Source organism: Numenius arquata, chromosome 3, assembly GCF_964106895.1.
Source record: "Numenius arquata chromosome 3, bNumArq3.hap1.1, whole genome shotgun sequence".
NCBI classification, from domain to species: Eukaryota; Metazoa; Chordata; class Aves; order Charadriiformes; family Scolopacidae; genus Numenius; species Numenius arquata.
This window is the reverse complement of record NC_133578.1, coordinates 65,148,149-65,162,252: the sequence shown is the minus strand read 5'-3', so window position 1 is coordinate 65,162,252 and position 14,104 is coordinate 65,148,149. Positions and strand designations below refer to the sequence as shown.

Sequence of the window (14,104 nt, the reverse complement as noted above, 5' to 3'; positions counted from 1 at the left end):
CTGCCGCACAAATATGCTCCAAAGGCAGGTGACAGGCAGCAGCGGTGTTGCACTGTGAGCAGCTTTACTTAGAAGTGTTCTTCCTGGGATTGTGATGCACCCAAGGCTTACACCTTAGCAGGCTTGGCTTTTTAATTAGGGAAACGAAGCATCCGTAAGCAGCAAAACAAAACAAGAGGCTTGAAATCACCCTCATTTTGTATTATACAGAATTTCTATATTCATCAGTACACAAGCGATTGCTAAACAGGTCCTCACTAGGTTTACTTGCAATTCCAAACAAGGTGCTTATTACGCAAACAGGTTTGCTTTGTGGAGGCATCGCCAGGGCGAGCTTAACCCCGTCCTGTTTGGTTCCTCTTGTCTAAGTCTCATCGGCCTGTAAACGTTCATGTTGTTATACAGCACCGGGGAGTTATCGGGCGCGTAGTGCGGCTGATAGTAGTTAGCCGGGATGGGCTTCTGCGGCGGCGGGGGTGTGAAGGAGACGTAGCTGTGGAAGGAGTTAACTCTGTGGAGAGGTGACTGGGGGGTGAAGTTGCTACTGAACATGAGAGTTCTTGGGGTTTGCTTGCTCTGGTGGTTGCTGCCAGCTGAGAGGCTGCTGAAGGGATCGGAGAGAGTGTTAGCGCTTCCCTCGTGGCTGTCGGGGAGGCTGCGCTGAGGGGCCCAGCTCCTGCTGAAGAGGAAGGGCATGGTGCGCGGCGGAGACTTCGGCCCTCTCACAGGCTTGGAGAGCGCGTAAAGGTGTCGGAACTCCTCATCAAACAGCTCCACAACTTGGCCCGTGAACTTGGAGAGGAGGTTGCGGTGAACCTGGCCGCACAGCCACGTGAAGCTGGAAGGAGAAACAAGGTGAGGGTTAGGCTTAATGTCAGCCATTAGGAAGTGGAGATCCCCGCTGGGGTGGTGCGAAAGGCAAATGTGATTTACTGCTGGAGCTTCTTGTCTAAACACAGGATGAAGATGGTGTCGCAGTTGAATTTCAGGTCAGTTCACATCAGTGCTCTTTGACTTGGATCAAGCTTTTGTTATTGCAGCTGCCTCTAAAACCTTCAAGAAGCCTTGCGGAGTTATACAACCTCCTCCAGGGAGTGGTGATCCAGACCCACTGCAAGACTAAACGACAGATAGAACACCCAAGGTTTGGGTGCCTGCTCCATGGAGAGGAGTTTAGACCCCTCTTTTAGGTACCTCTCCTCCATGCACAATGCTTAAATTCAGGTCATACCACATCTTGTCTGCACACACATAAATTGTACCCTCCCTGCAGAACGCCGTGCCAGTTGGGAAGTCTCCTCCACTCAAAACTGACATCAGAAAGATTAGTGAAAAATAACCACCCTTTATCTTCATTTTGCCATACTTTTTCTGCATTGGTCAAGAGAAACTCCCTGGCATATCCCACTCCCTCAAAACACCGCACCTGAGAAATGCTTATTTTCTTCACTACAGAGAAAATGAAAGTATAAATATTTTCTACAGCCTTTCCAAAAACAAAAATACTACTTTGCTATAAAGTAAGGGAGAAACACTGCAATAGCTTTCATTCCAGTATTCCAGAGACACCTTAGGATACCCCATAGCTTTTAAATGATTTTTCTTTTATGTACTTCCCTAATCCACTTGGCAAACATAAATTTGTGCTCTTTTTCAAAACCACAAGCCAGGTTGACTGTGCTGTGCGGGCTGCCTTGTTTGAGCAGCAGCAGCAGCAATAAAATGAGCATAGTTGAGAGAATGAAATGTAATTACTTCCTGAGCTGACCGGGGCTCGAGCTGTGCAGCAGAGGATACAGAGCAGCCTTGGATTTGAACCCGAGGTTATTCGGTGTTGGCAAAACTCTGCCCCGGTTATTCCTGCGTGACTTTATTAGCTACGCTGGATTTGCACAAGGATTGCTGAAAGCCAGATTTGGCTGTAGGTGTGCGCACTTTAAATCTTGTTCTTGTCATGTTTTGACAAAGCTCCTGTGAAACTCAGTGGGACTGACAGCCTGGGCTGGTGCTGAGGGAATAAAGGCGGGCGATTTACATCTGCTGGGTCAGAGCATTCTTAAAGAGGGCTGGGTTTGGGGCATACAGTGGTTTTACACTGTTTCTTCAGGAGCAAGGGGAAGAGGGGAGAAATCACTAGTTCAGTGCCACCGGGCAACCCTACAATATAGACTGTACATCTTATGGTTGGACCTGAAAATATACAGTAAGTTACTACAGTATAGGAAACTTCTCATCCACTTTGTTCAAATCATTCTAAATATGGACAAGACCTTGGGAGCCGAGGCTGAACAGCACAGCAAGCTAACTCCCCACTGTGTGGGTAACAGCTGCTGAGCCAGCCCAACATTGCCTTTATTCACTAAGAAGCGCTCTGTAAACCTTTGCATGTCCTTCACCTAACTGTTAAGGAGATAATAAGCCAGGAGCAAATATAAAAACACACACAATTAGTCTAGGATATCTACGCTGAAGGTTACAAACTCATAAAAGGGATGAGGTTTGGAGTGGCAGGTTTAGACTTTAAGTGCTAGAGATATATCTAGTTTATAAAAGAAAATCTAGAGAGAAATAAAAATCTATTATGCTTATAAATGGCTTCTAAAAACCCAACAAAATCAGAGGAAAAAACTGTTATGCCCAATTTTGATAATTTACTCCCAGATGTAACTTCCTGGAGTACCTGACAGACAGATAGTCATTTGTGGCTCATCAATCTTATCTGTAACCCTTGTAAGCAGAGGAAGTTGGATCCAATTAACAGCCCAAAGATTCTCCACGGACCGATGGCAAATGGATCAGGTGTAAAGTAACAAGGTGAGACCTGCCTGATTTTAGACAAAAGTTTGTGGACGGTCATGTAGTGAGTCACAGCAATTTACATTCTGCGCGCTTTGCTGAAGAACAAAGCAGAAAGTGACATAAAGACTTAAGAGGTTTTCATTGGCTTCATTCTAAAAGGAAAATCATTGTTTAGGTTTTAGGCCCTGCTTTGCTCCTTAGTTTACAATTCCGAGTGCTCTTTTGGGAAAGGCTCAGAGAAGTCTGTTATTGTCACTGCCTGCCCAGAAGGATCATTTTTCTACCAGGCCTCTTTGAGTGAAGCACATCAGAAAGAAGAGGAAGCACAACGAAGTACTGCCTAGCTTGGGGCCAAAGCTGTATCACAAATTCAGTCATTAAGAGCTACTTCTCAGTCATTTTTCCAGGGCTTTGTCCCAAAACCTATGCCCTGTTCTGGATGCTCTCATTTATGACTGTCTGAATCAAACCCCACCTCTCCTGTCCAACCTTCATTTGCACTGGACTTGTTTTATTCTGAGCGTACCCTCTGCATTGCTGCTGCTGCAGATCATTAGGGATGCTCTCATCCCTCCTGTTTACAGCGTGACAGTAACAAGCAGCATCACACACACTTAATCTGAAAGTGAAGGAGAGCCCAAGTTTGAATTAACCCACACATTTGTGTTGCTGGCTGGTGGAATAACCTCTGTATGAGAAACCTGCCCCACCTGAACCCATGCTCTCAGCAAAGCACCCCAGTGTCAGATCCTGGCTCTGGAAAGGCTGGTGGCTTTCTGAGTGGCAGCTGAGGAAGTGCTCAGTGTACCCTGAGGATTGAGATCTGTGCTTTCTGCTGCTTCCATTTTGTCTTCTTTAGGAGCACCGAGTTCATGCACTATCTAACTCCAAATTCATTTTAAACAAAAGGAATAACACAGTTATCATAGGATGGGGTAGAGTAACAGAGACAGCAAAAAGAAATACCGCATCCTAACCCCACACCATAGACATTGGCAATAAAAATTGAGAGGAAAACTGTAACTTAAAACACTTAACGCCTGCCCTTGGGCAGACACGTGGCTGGAACAGGCTTCAGAAGCTTCTCAGCTCCACTCTGCCCTGTGTGACAGGACCATGTTTATCCACACTGACCCAAGCAATGCCTTTTTAACATGGTTTTAAAAACCGCTCCAGAGCAGGAGATGCCACAGACTCAGTGGTGGTTCCTTTGCCTCTACCTAGTTGCCAGCTTGAGTCCTCTTCGTTGCCCATTAGGGAAATAGATGTTGTCCCCAAACACTTTGGGAAGAAACAGTGAGCCAGGGTCCCTTTTAGAGCAGTATGTCCTGAAGGGCTATTTCATTTCCTCAGCCTCTTCCCCCCACTGCTATTACAAAGTCACGCAGAGCATGGCATTTAGGTGAAATTTGCTGTTGTATTAGTTTTAAGATCTCTTCCAATTTGATTTCCAACAAATACACTGCAGAAGAGTTTGAGTCTCTTTTACTCAGCATCATTCTTGTTTATACCTGCAGAGGTTTGTGGGTAAGGTTTAGGGATAGCAGAAAATTTTCAGATTAATAAAGTAAGAGGTAGCAAGCCTACAGAAGTGCCACATACTGATAACCAGCTATAACCCATGGGAATCTACAAACTGGTGCTGAGCATGCTGAAGGTAAATAGTGTATAGACTTGTTCCTCAACACCCTCTCTGTGTGCTTGCTGGGCAGGGGATCGTGTAGTTTGACAAGGCTCTTAGGGTTAAAAGATATTGCAACAGCAGTAGAGAATGACAGAAGTGACTCTGCACAGGACTTTGAGGGTTTCTCTTTTTTTTTTAGGATTGAAGAGAGAAGCCAAAAGGAAGCTTCCGGGCTAAAGAAAATAGATCTTGTTCTGCCCCTCTTCTCCCACACATCCTTCACTTCCACTCTCTATATAGTTGCATTTCCAAACACCTTTGGTGAGGGATTAAAAAAAAACCTGAAGGAACATGAAAACCACAGAGCAGCCAATAAAAAAGCCCCGACTGAGCATTCACTCATTTTTGTCCGATGGTTCATTTGGAAACTGAATGAACACTGGATGCCCACGTCTGTGTGGAGCTGAGCTCCTGCAGCTTACGCTAACCCCACGTATTCACCTTTGCCATCACTTCTACAGTTATGCCATCTTCCTGGTGGCACAGTTTTATTGGACTAGACGCATTTAAGCTTCCAAATCATAAACTGGGATTAAGAAAAACAATCTCATCCTTTTAATTAAATAATCACCTCTTGTCTTTTTGTATCTGGATTTCTCGGATACACTCAGTCAGTTGTGGAGCTTATCTACGTAGCCATGAGGCTTAGGAACTTTATTTATTTGATGCAAGCTCAGAGTCTCCTGAAATTCCCTGACTGGAGGATCTTAGATCTTAATTAAAAACCCAGTGGGTGAGCTGCTACATCCTGTACCTGAAATAATTATAGCAGCACAAAAGCACAGAGTTACAGCCTCAGCTCACAAAAAAAAAAAAGGGGGGGGGGGGGCGGGGGAAAGGGAAAGTACAACAGTCGCATAGACACATACAGCCTACCTGTTAATGAAACACAAGAAAAAACAGTAAGTCTCTGAAGTATTTCTGTTTTACCTTTAATCACTAAACTTGTCATATGGAGAACAAATCCTCAGACAGGCTGAGTGACATATGATACATTAAGGGAGCCCGAGGGAGATAGAAATGTATCATGTCTCATGATCACAGCATCTGAGGACCCAAACAATGAGAAAAGCATAATACTAAGCTGTACACATTCCTAGTTCTGCGCCAGGGCTGCACTGGCAAAGTTGTTTACATTAGTTTCTGAACATTTAAATTAAATATCATGCTCCACAAAGAACTAACAGCAGCTTTAAAGCAAGTTAAATGGATTATTGAGAAATGGCACATATTTGAAAAAATGAGGTGTTTTTTTTTTTCAAAAAAACCTTCTCACCCATAGAAAAATTTCCATAGCACTTTTTTGTGAAGTATTATTAAAAAATCATAGAAGAACACCTAGATATGAACCGTAGTGGCTTAGCTCACCTGTAAGATCCAGAGAGCACGTATCTCCAGTCAGAGATAAGAAATTTTTCTTGTATTTGTCCTGAAAATTTCCTGCCTGATTTGGCACAATAAACCTCTCCAGTAACACTGCGGACTGAAATATTCTGTAAAGAAAAAAAATATAACAGAGCGAATTACATTTTTTTTTAAATTAAAAAATCAGAAGGTAATGGCCCTTTCCCCCCACTGCCTTTAGCTCTTTATGTCCCCAATGTCTGCTATGATTTCTTCATGGACCCTTCAATGTTATATTTGAAGGTTTGGGGCTAGAGGAAACCCAGTCAGGCTCTTTCACCTGACACAGGGTTACTTGTTTCAGTGGGGATATCAACCTGCATGGAAATTCAGGCAGACAGAGCTGCGCTGGGTAACGATAACTGATACTACCCCAACCGAAATGAGTACAAGACGTGTCTGTAGCTGAGAGCAGTCGGTTACCTCTGCTGACACCATTTGCACACACATCTGCAGCCACAATTTGCTCTAGCCGTGAGCTCTCTTGATTTACGCTGGCTGTAGCACAACACAGCAGGGCAAAACCTCTGCTCTTTCAGTCCACCTGGGCCTGCAAGGACTCACGTGGGCCTGCAAGGACTCACGTGCTGCTCTTCTGGTGCAGCCCAGACGAACGCTGTCCTGCAGGATCAGATGCCAGTACAGGTGTGAGTGGAGAAGCAGGTCCATCTGGCCCATGCGATGCTCTGCACTGTTCTTGTACCTGAGCAAGGGCATTTACGGCAGGCCGGGCACCCAGACCTGACGCTGCTGTCCGTACACACACTTTGCAGAATCAAGGCCTTAGTAAACGAATGGCACCAAGGATTTGGTTCACACATTGTCGAAGCCTGTGTATTGTAGCAGCATACTTAAAAATAAATAGCAGAGGCTTGTTCTTCCTAAGGAGTGGGGGGTTACAGACATGCAAACGCTCTTACGAGCATGGTTTATTAGTTTCAGTTTCTTTATACGTTTCGGGTGGAATTCAGCTGTTGAAACACAGGTGTCTGGTGCACATAAGATGCCCTCAGGTCTCCTGCCGGCCCTCCAGCTGCCAATCCAGAAGGCTGCTGCCTCTGCCATATCAGCCATCCACAGGAAGATGCCACAGGTGCCCAACAGCATCTCAGGCCACAACTGAAAAGGTCCCTGGGAGGTTATTTTTAAGGTCAGTTCCCTCTGGCAGAGATGAAGGCAGACTAAGCTAACATCCAGCTAAATTTGAGGCATTATCTTTAAAACAGAGCTTTAACATGTTTTATCAGAAACCACCTAGTGCAACCAAGGTACTGCCACGCAAAAGAGTTTTCTGTGCCTGCTACCCATGTCTGGCAGCCCACAGCTGCTGCAGAGTTATTAAATGGAAGCAGTTGTAATGCTTCTGTTAGCTCTACTAGGGGACTTTAGTTCTGTTTTAAGACTTCAGAGTCCAGATTAGTTTCGTCTAAGAACCTAATGGAAACGCCTTAACTTCTTGTTAACATCCATGGGAAAACGCGGGCATCTTCAGAGAGGAAGTAGGTGCGGTAACGCTGCCTCTGGAAATCTCTTGCTCCCTTTTAATTACAGGGTGGACTGACCTTAGCACAACCATGCTTCTAGCTCAGAGTGCCAAAAGTTAGGCAGGTGAATCTGAGCCTAAGAGCTTCACAGAGCCACAGTACCTTGAAGAGATCCTCAGCAATTTGCAACTTGTCACACATCTCTGAGAAGAGATTTATATTGCCGTGATCCAGCAACAGGTAGACAAACACCATGCGCTTGTTAGCTGCCTCCAGGAGGTCACAAAGAATCTCAGTGTCTGTAAAGACATCCATCACGATAGCTAGCACCTAGGGGAAAAAAGCAGAGGCATTGGCACAGTCAATTTACGTAACTTAAGGTTGCCTGGGAAGCCACTGAAATGTCGTTTATTTGTTTTTAAAAAACATTCCAACAAACACAAATCTTCAGAGATTTATGTGGATATTTCTTCTGGTTTTCTCCCTAAGTCCCTGAATCAGTGAATCGATGAGACGCGCTGCTTCATTGTTTTATTGCTCATATAAAGCCAATGTAACATGCAACATACGCACTTCTGTTAAGCTCTTTTAATCATGAAACACAAGATGACCCACAAATTTGTAGGCGAGATTTCAGCACTAGGAAATATATTGAAGCGCTAATCGGGGAATAAGAAGGATGTAGCTAAAATAAGAGACCGTAGCCCTTGCCAAATGGCTGACTAGCTTTTGTAAGCCACATGCATTTAGCAAGAATCACTGGATGACTCTTTCTGTGTTATGACTTACGCCTGGAACGGTCCTGGTTTTAAATCCTCACTCTGTCACTGGTGGTGGGGTGACAGACTGCAACAGCTCCATCGTTTTTGTTTGTTTTTTTTTTTTAATAATGATTTATAAACAAATTGTTTCAATTTAACCATGCATCTGTGCTTCCCCGGTCACAACTGGCAGAATGGTATGTAAAAGTCTCAGGACTGGGTATAAAAGCCCCCCACTTAAATTCACAGCCTCTGGCCAGTGTGGATCGAGGGAACTATAAATGTGATATAAATCCACTTCCATACTCTAGCCCCTGGGCTCAGCACTGGGCACAGCCTCATGGAGGTGCTGGTCTTCACTGATGTCTGCTATTGTCCATGGAAAGGATTATCTCCCCAGGGCAACTCTACCCAGCTGATACCTGACCTATCTGCAGAAGGGGCCGATTTCTCCATTGACTAGAAAAGGAACCCTTGAAAATTGCACTCACAGGACATCATCTTCAATCAAAACAAACTTTACAGTATCTTGCAGATCTGTCTTACTAATTGCTTCCAACTCTCACTGGATCTTATTCCAAAGCCTGTGCCCACACCTGCCAGCAAGCTTTTTCCCTTCGCCACCACGAGGAAATTCTACAAGACCAAGCACATCCCGCGGGCCCAGCACCCTGCTGAGGCAAGCCAAATTATTCACAGAGCAGTGAGGATCCCACACCTTCCTCCTGTTGCCAAAGCATGATGCTTCAGAAAGGGCCTTGCCAGTGCTGGGTAGGTGGCATAATTGCAGCCAGTATCTCACATCCACACTTACTGGTAACTCACTTTGTCTTTTTAAACAGCACAACACTGCATCCAGCCTCACTGCAACTCCAGACCACTCTCTCTAGTACTGCTTTTTCACCAGCTGTTTGCAATTTGTATCTCTACACCTGACTTTCCTCTCTTACTTGCAGCATTTCTCGCTTCTTTTGCCCAAATTTCATTTTATTATTTGCACCTGTTCCACAAATGTGTTAAGATTATAGTACCACTCGCCAATCCTTTGCAGTTTGCTACCATCCACACACAGAGTTTTATTCTGTGGTTAAGTTGTTAATGGATATAACAAATACTGGGCTATCCAGGATGAACCCTTATTAGATACTAATTAATAAATGCTGCCATTGAAAAACTGTACTCAAAAAGTAGTTGCCAAGTTTATACTGTGAGTAAGTGTTGCTCCAGCACCCTCTTGTAATGTAAATTAGATGGTTAAGAAGGTCATGTGAACCATGGATTTATATTACATTTCCCACCTTTTCTCCTACAAGTTTTATCCTCTTGGGACAGAAAATTGGGCTGGGTTGATACTTCACCTGATGCTTATTTTATTATTCCAGAGACATTTCTTCTGTTACTGTATATTTCTGATGCTGCCAACTTAAAATGACTGATTTATAATTCCCCTGATGAGCTGAGCACTTGTAGCCTTTGACAGGGGAGCTGGCAATGGGGATTCTTCTCCCCTGCCGTTAAGCTCAGGGTTATCAGGCCCAGCACTGGCCCTTGCAGGAGAATAGTAAAGCCAAAATCCAGAACTCCAGTGGGTGCCACAGCCTGTGCCGGAGAGCAGGCACTACAGCCTGGGTTTGTTCCTGATCATTTCCCTGTGAAACTACTAGTGGCATATCCAGTTTATACACGGGGAAAACTCCCAGATGATGGTAAACACAGACCTGAAATGTCAAATATTTTTTTTCCCAGGAAAACAGGCGAGCTGCCAGAACACACGACAGGCTTTTTGCCCCCCTCCAGCTGCTCAGCTTCTGGTTTCCCAGTGCGTGGGCAGCCCAGCTTGTGGCTGGCACCTCTCTGTGGCCCCCCTGTCACCTGCCTGTTGTCAGGGGTATCATCTGCACCTTTCCCATGTGCCAAATTACACTGCAGGGTCTCTGTATGGTGCCCACATGACATTTTTAGTGACACTGACAACATATTAGGGACGAACATATTAGGTCTTTTTTTCTGAATAATTTCCTTCCTCTGCGGATGGCTGCTAGCACACCAAACACACATGTCCTTCTCTGGGCTCCCCTTCACCTACACCTCCCATGAATCCCCTAGAACAATTATTAATGGCTCAGAACTCGCTTTAGCTTAATTCTCATTACTGGTGCAATCATCCAAATAGAGCAACCCATCCTGCTGGAGATGCAGTAGAAGGGAGAGAACCCAGCTGCCCTTTCCACAGCACATTTGCTCCACCGGGTTAATGGGAGTTTAAAAGAAAAGGGAACACTTTTTGGTTTTTGTTTTGTTTTGTTTTGTTAGCAACATAAAAAGGTGTTGGTGTGAGTATAAAAAAGAAAGCACTGCCTGTGTTCAACAACAGGCTCTTTACAGACACTTTCTAGAGAAAAGCTACACTGCAACATGCAAGGCTGGCTCAGATCAAACACTTCGTTTACCTGATCTTTTTAAGAGCAGGAAGACAACTGAATGCAGAGGGAACAGGAATTCTCTCCTCATACCTGAGTGGTCTTGTTGATGTACCGGCGTATGATGTCCCTAATGTTGCTGTTCTTCTCTGTTTGGAAATACACAGTGGCGGTGGATTTTTCCTTTAAGTAGGGCTTCTCCGCTGTAATCCATGTGTGCAGCAGAGCTGGCTCACTGCTGTCAGAAATGGTGGGGAAGTAGGTCCCTGAAGGGAGCGACCCAGCATCGTTCGGCTTTGACGCAGCTGCCCCATCGGCAGCCAGGGACTCCTGAGCATAATAGGACTCCCTGGCGTTATCCTTGATGTACTGAGCTTCCACCGAGGAGAGGAAATCCACTTCACCCTCTTTGCTTAAAGTTTCGAGGTAAGAGTCTGTCCCACCATCCAGGAAGGCGTCGGTGGCCAACCTTATGCTTTCGTTGTGGCTGAAATCTGCTTTTGTCACCTTCGGGGACTGGTTCTTGATATCCTCCAGCCTTTTCCTTATTTTGCCCATGTGTCTGGAGTGGCTCATGGCTCTGTGTCGCAGCAGTCGATCTGCTGGGGAGGCACCATGCATATGCGCAGCGCAGGCAGCGCAATCGTCCTTCTTGTTTGGAGATTGCATTCTGGCGTGAAATCACCTCGGCTGAACGAATTAACTATGAATAAAAATAAAAGAGATCTTATTACCTCAGGCAAATTCACACTCCTTGATTTCGTTGGTACAATTATCTTCAAAAAAAACCTGAAGCTTGCTTCTCAGGTGGTGGTGTTCTTCAGCAACAATCTGTTTCCAGATGGGACACAAGTACAAAGCTGATTAGATTGCTTATCTGAGAGGCACCCACCTCACCCCCAGGGCATACGAAGGATTCGTGTCCAATTATCAGGCCCGTCCGATTTGGTTGTATTTCCCTTCCTGTCGCATCCTGTGAGATGTGAGCGAGGAAAGCACTTAAGCAAAAGCAGGTAGGCTCCCAAGCATCGTTGCACAATCTTCAAAACAGCTTGAGGCTTCTCTGTCTTCCCATGGTATTTGTTAGGGAGCAAAAACAACTCTGACGTTGAACTGGGACAGAGACATCAGCTGTGTCCATATCTTCAGAACAGCAGAAAAGGTGACAGTCTGCACCTACCTGCTGCCAGGCAGGCTTAAAAATAGACCTGAACTTCGTCACTCTGCCCCGTTCATAGTATGTTGCTATTACCGTAGACGATTCACTCGTTTATTTCTTTAAAGCTTTGTGACTACGCCATCCTATTAAAAGAAAAATACCCCTTCCCAAACATCCTGAATATTATGTGGAGGGAGGGTTGTGAGCTGGCCTCAAAGCATCAGAAATACAAACACTCATCACTTGATTGTGCGCATTTAGGGCTGTTTGGTTGGTTTCTTTTTTTTTTTTTTTCCAGGCTGCAGCTTCTGGAGTCACGTTGTCCTGGTGGCAGCTCGGCTGCTGTGTCATTAGCAGGACGAAGGCACAGGTTCGCAGCGGGGTGAGAGGCGCAGTGCCTGCGGGGAGCCAGGCCAACTGGAATGACTGCGCGGGGGCGAGGAGGGGCAGGGTGGGAAGGCAGCCTGCCTGAGGTACGCCATAAATACCTGGGTGCATGCTTTTACACAGAGGCACGTGTGACACAGTTTTCTCATGCAGGTGGGGTTTTGCTCTCGCCCCGCGCAGCTCTGTGCCTGTGCACCGGCCTGCCACGGCTCCGGAGGGGAGTGAAGATCGAGGGGACGTGCCAGTCTGGGCTCTTGCACGGGTGTACGGGCTGCTGAGGATGTGTCTGAGTGGGGAAAGGGTCCTGCCGCTCCGACCAACGCGCTCGAGACATCTTCAGGGCCACTCAGAATGACACAGGCCCATGTTTTCCAGGATGGCTTCTCAGATTCTGGGTCTGTGACTATGTCAGATGCCTTATGGGGGAAAAAAGGTAACTATGCACAAGGATGACACGAACATATATATATGAAAATAGAAAAGGGTATGAAACGGTTCGGATTTTAACTCTAGAGCCACGAAGGGCAGGAAACACCCACCCAGAGGCTGAGGAGAGGTGGTGGCGGGGCCCATCCCTGAGCTCCTGGTGTGATTTTAAAAACTATCCCGTCCCTCCCCCCGCCCCCAACATCCGCCCGCAGCTGTCAGACGCGGCCAAAAGTCACTAATTATCTACTGACCTGTTCTGCGCAATTATGCTGAAAATGATGCTGCCTAATTAACCTGGCGTGCAAGATCGCGCCCTCTCAACGCTGATCAGGGCCTCCCTGTGCCCAGCAGAGCTGTCACCCCCCCCACCCCAGCCAGGGCCAGTGCTGTCACCTTGGCTCCCACACGGTTACCCGGTGTGCCACATGGTCACCTCAGTGTCCCACACAGTCCCCCCGGTCCCCACATGGTCATAGCAGGGCCCCATGCAGGCCGCTCAAGGTTGTCACCATGGGGACTCACACTGTCACCCCAGGGAACGCCCCGTTGTCACCCTGGGGTCCCACACGGCCACCACGGGATATCACACCGTCATCCTCAGGACCCACACGGTCACCCTGGAGCTCCACAGTCACCACAAAGCCCCACACCGTCTCCACAGGGCTCCATTCGGTCACTGGGGGGGGGTCCCACATGGTCACCGCGAGGCCCCAGGCGGTCACTGCAGGGTCCTCGGGCACGGAGCCCGCTGGAGCAGCCGGAGGAAGGGCCGTGCCGGGCCGTTCCTCCGGTCTCTCGTCCTCCCGGGGCCCGGGCTGAGGCGGCGGCCGGGCCCTCGGCGGCGCTGACGGGGCGGGAGGCCGCCGGGTCAGGGCGTTGCCTCGAGAGCCAGCGCGGGAAAGGTGCTTACAGCCGCCTCGTTAGCGCAGTAGGTAGCGCGTCAGTCTCATAATCTGAAGGTCGTGAGTTCGATCCTCACACGGGGCAAAGGCGGGCAACTCTTTTCTTTCTCCCTAGGGGGCGGCGGGATGAGCCCTTCCCGGCCGCTCCGGGGTCCGCACGGTCTCTCCGGCTGCCTCCCCCGCGCGTCTAGCCGCGACAAAACGGCGCTGTCACCCCTGGGCTTTCTTGTTGCTGTCGTGATTTATGGAGATTGTGGGTCCGTGGGCAAGCCCCCGTGTGTCCTGGTTGCGGGCTCACGGAAATAATTCCCGCACCGTTTGTTGTCCAAACCCGCACTTTGGCAGAGGGTTTTCTGCGTCCCGGCCGCCTGCAAACCCCTTCCAGCGTTGGGAATGGGGCGATGGGTCCCGCTCCCGCAGCGGGGACGGAGCGCTCGGGTTTGTGCCTTCACAGCTCTAACGTCTTTAACAACCATAAGCGCGCGCACATACGGCCCAGGGTGCTGCCCAAAAGCTTTGTGGGTTCATTTTTTTTTCCTTTAAATACAGAAATAATCAGACGTAAACCCCAAGACAGCCATCAAGAAAAAAGGCAATTTTCTCATCGGTGACTCCCGTTTCCCAAAGATGAGCTTGGCTCGATGCGTTTTAACCCTTTTCGGAAAGGAACAATGT

General features: G+C 47.3%; 1 protein-coding gene and 1 non-coding gene across 2 annotated transcripts; one reads left to right on the top strand and one right to left on the bottom strand.

Annotated features, from left to right (window-relative positions):
- Positions 1 to 291: 291 nt before the first annotated feature.
- FAM83A (family with sequence similarity 83 member A) lies at positions 292 to 11,221 on the bottom strand. The gene is made up of 4 exons (XM_074145633.1): positions 10,646 to 11,221; positions 7,534 to 7,701; positions 5,852 to 5,976; positions 292 to 838 (listed from the first exon to the last, which is right to left on the bottom strand). The coding sequence occupies exons 1-4, from the start codon at positions 11,219 to 11,221 to the stop codon at positions 292 to 294; spliced, it is 1,416 nt and encodes a 471-aa protein (XP_074001734.1).
- A 2,220-nt stretch (positions 11,222 to 13,441) lies between these two features.
- Positions 13,442 to 13,514, top strand: TRNAM-CAU (transfer RNA methionine (anticodon CAU)). Its single transcript has one exon. It is a non-coding gene; the product is annotated as a tRNA-Met (tRNA).
- Positions 13,515 to 14,104: the final 590 nt, after the last annotated feature.

Bases quoted from the DNA above. Each gene is read 5' to 3' on its own strand.
- FAM83A (XM_074145633.1), bottom strand. From the start codon at position 11,221: ATGCAATCTCCAAACAAGAAGGACGATTGCGCTGCCTGCGCTGCGCAT. The intron at 5,977-7,533 runs GTACTGTGGCTC...TTTTCTTTACAG, and splicing joins TTGCTGAGGATCTCTTCAAG to AATATTTCAGTCCGCAGTGT. The intron at 839-5,851 runs GTGAGCTAAGCC...TTCTCCTTCCAG, and splicing joins GTGCTCTCTGGATCTTACAG to CTTCACGTGGCTGTGCGGCC.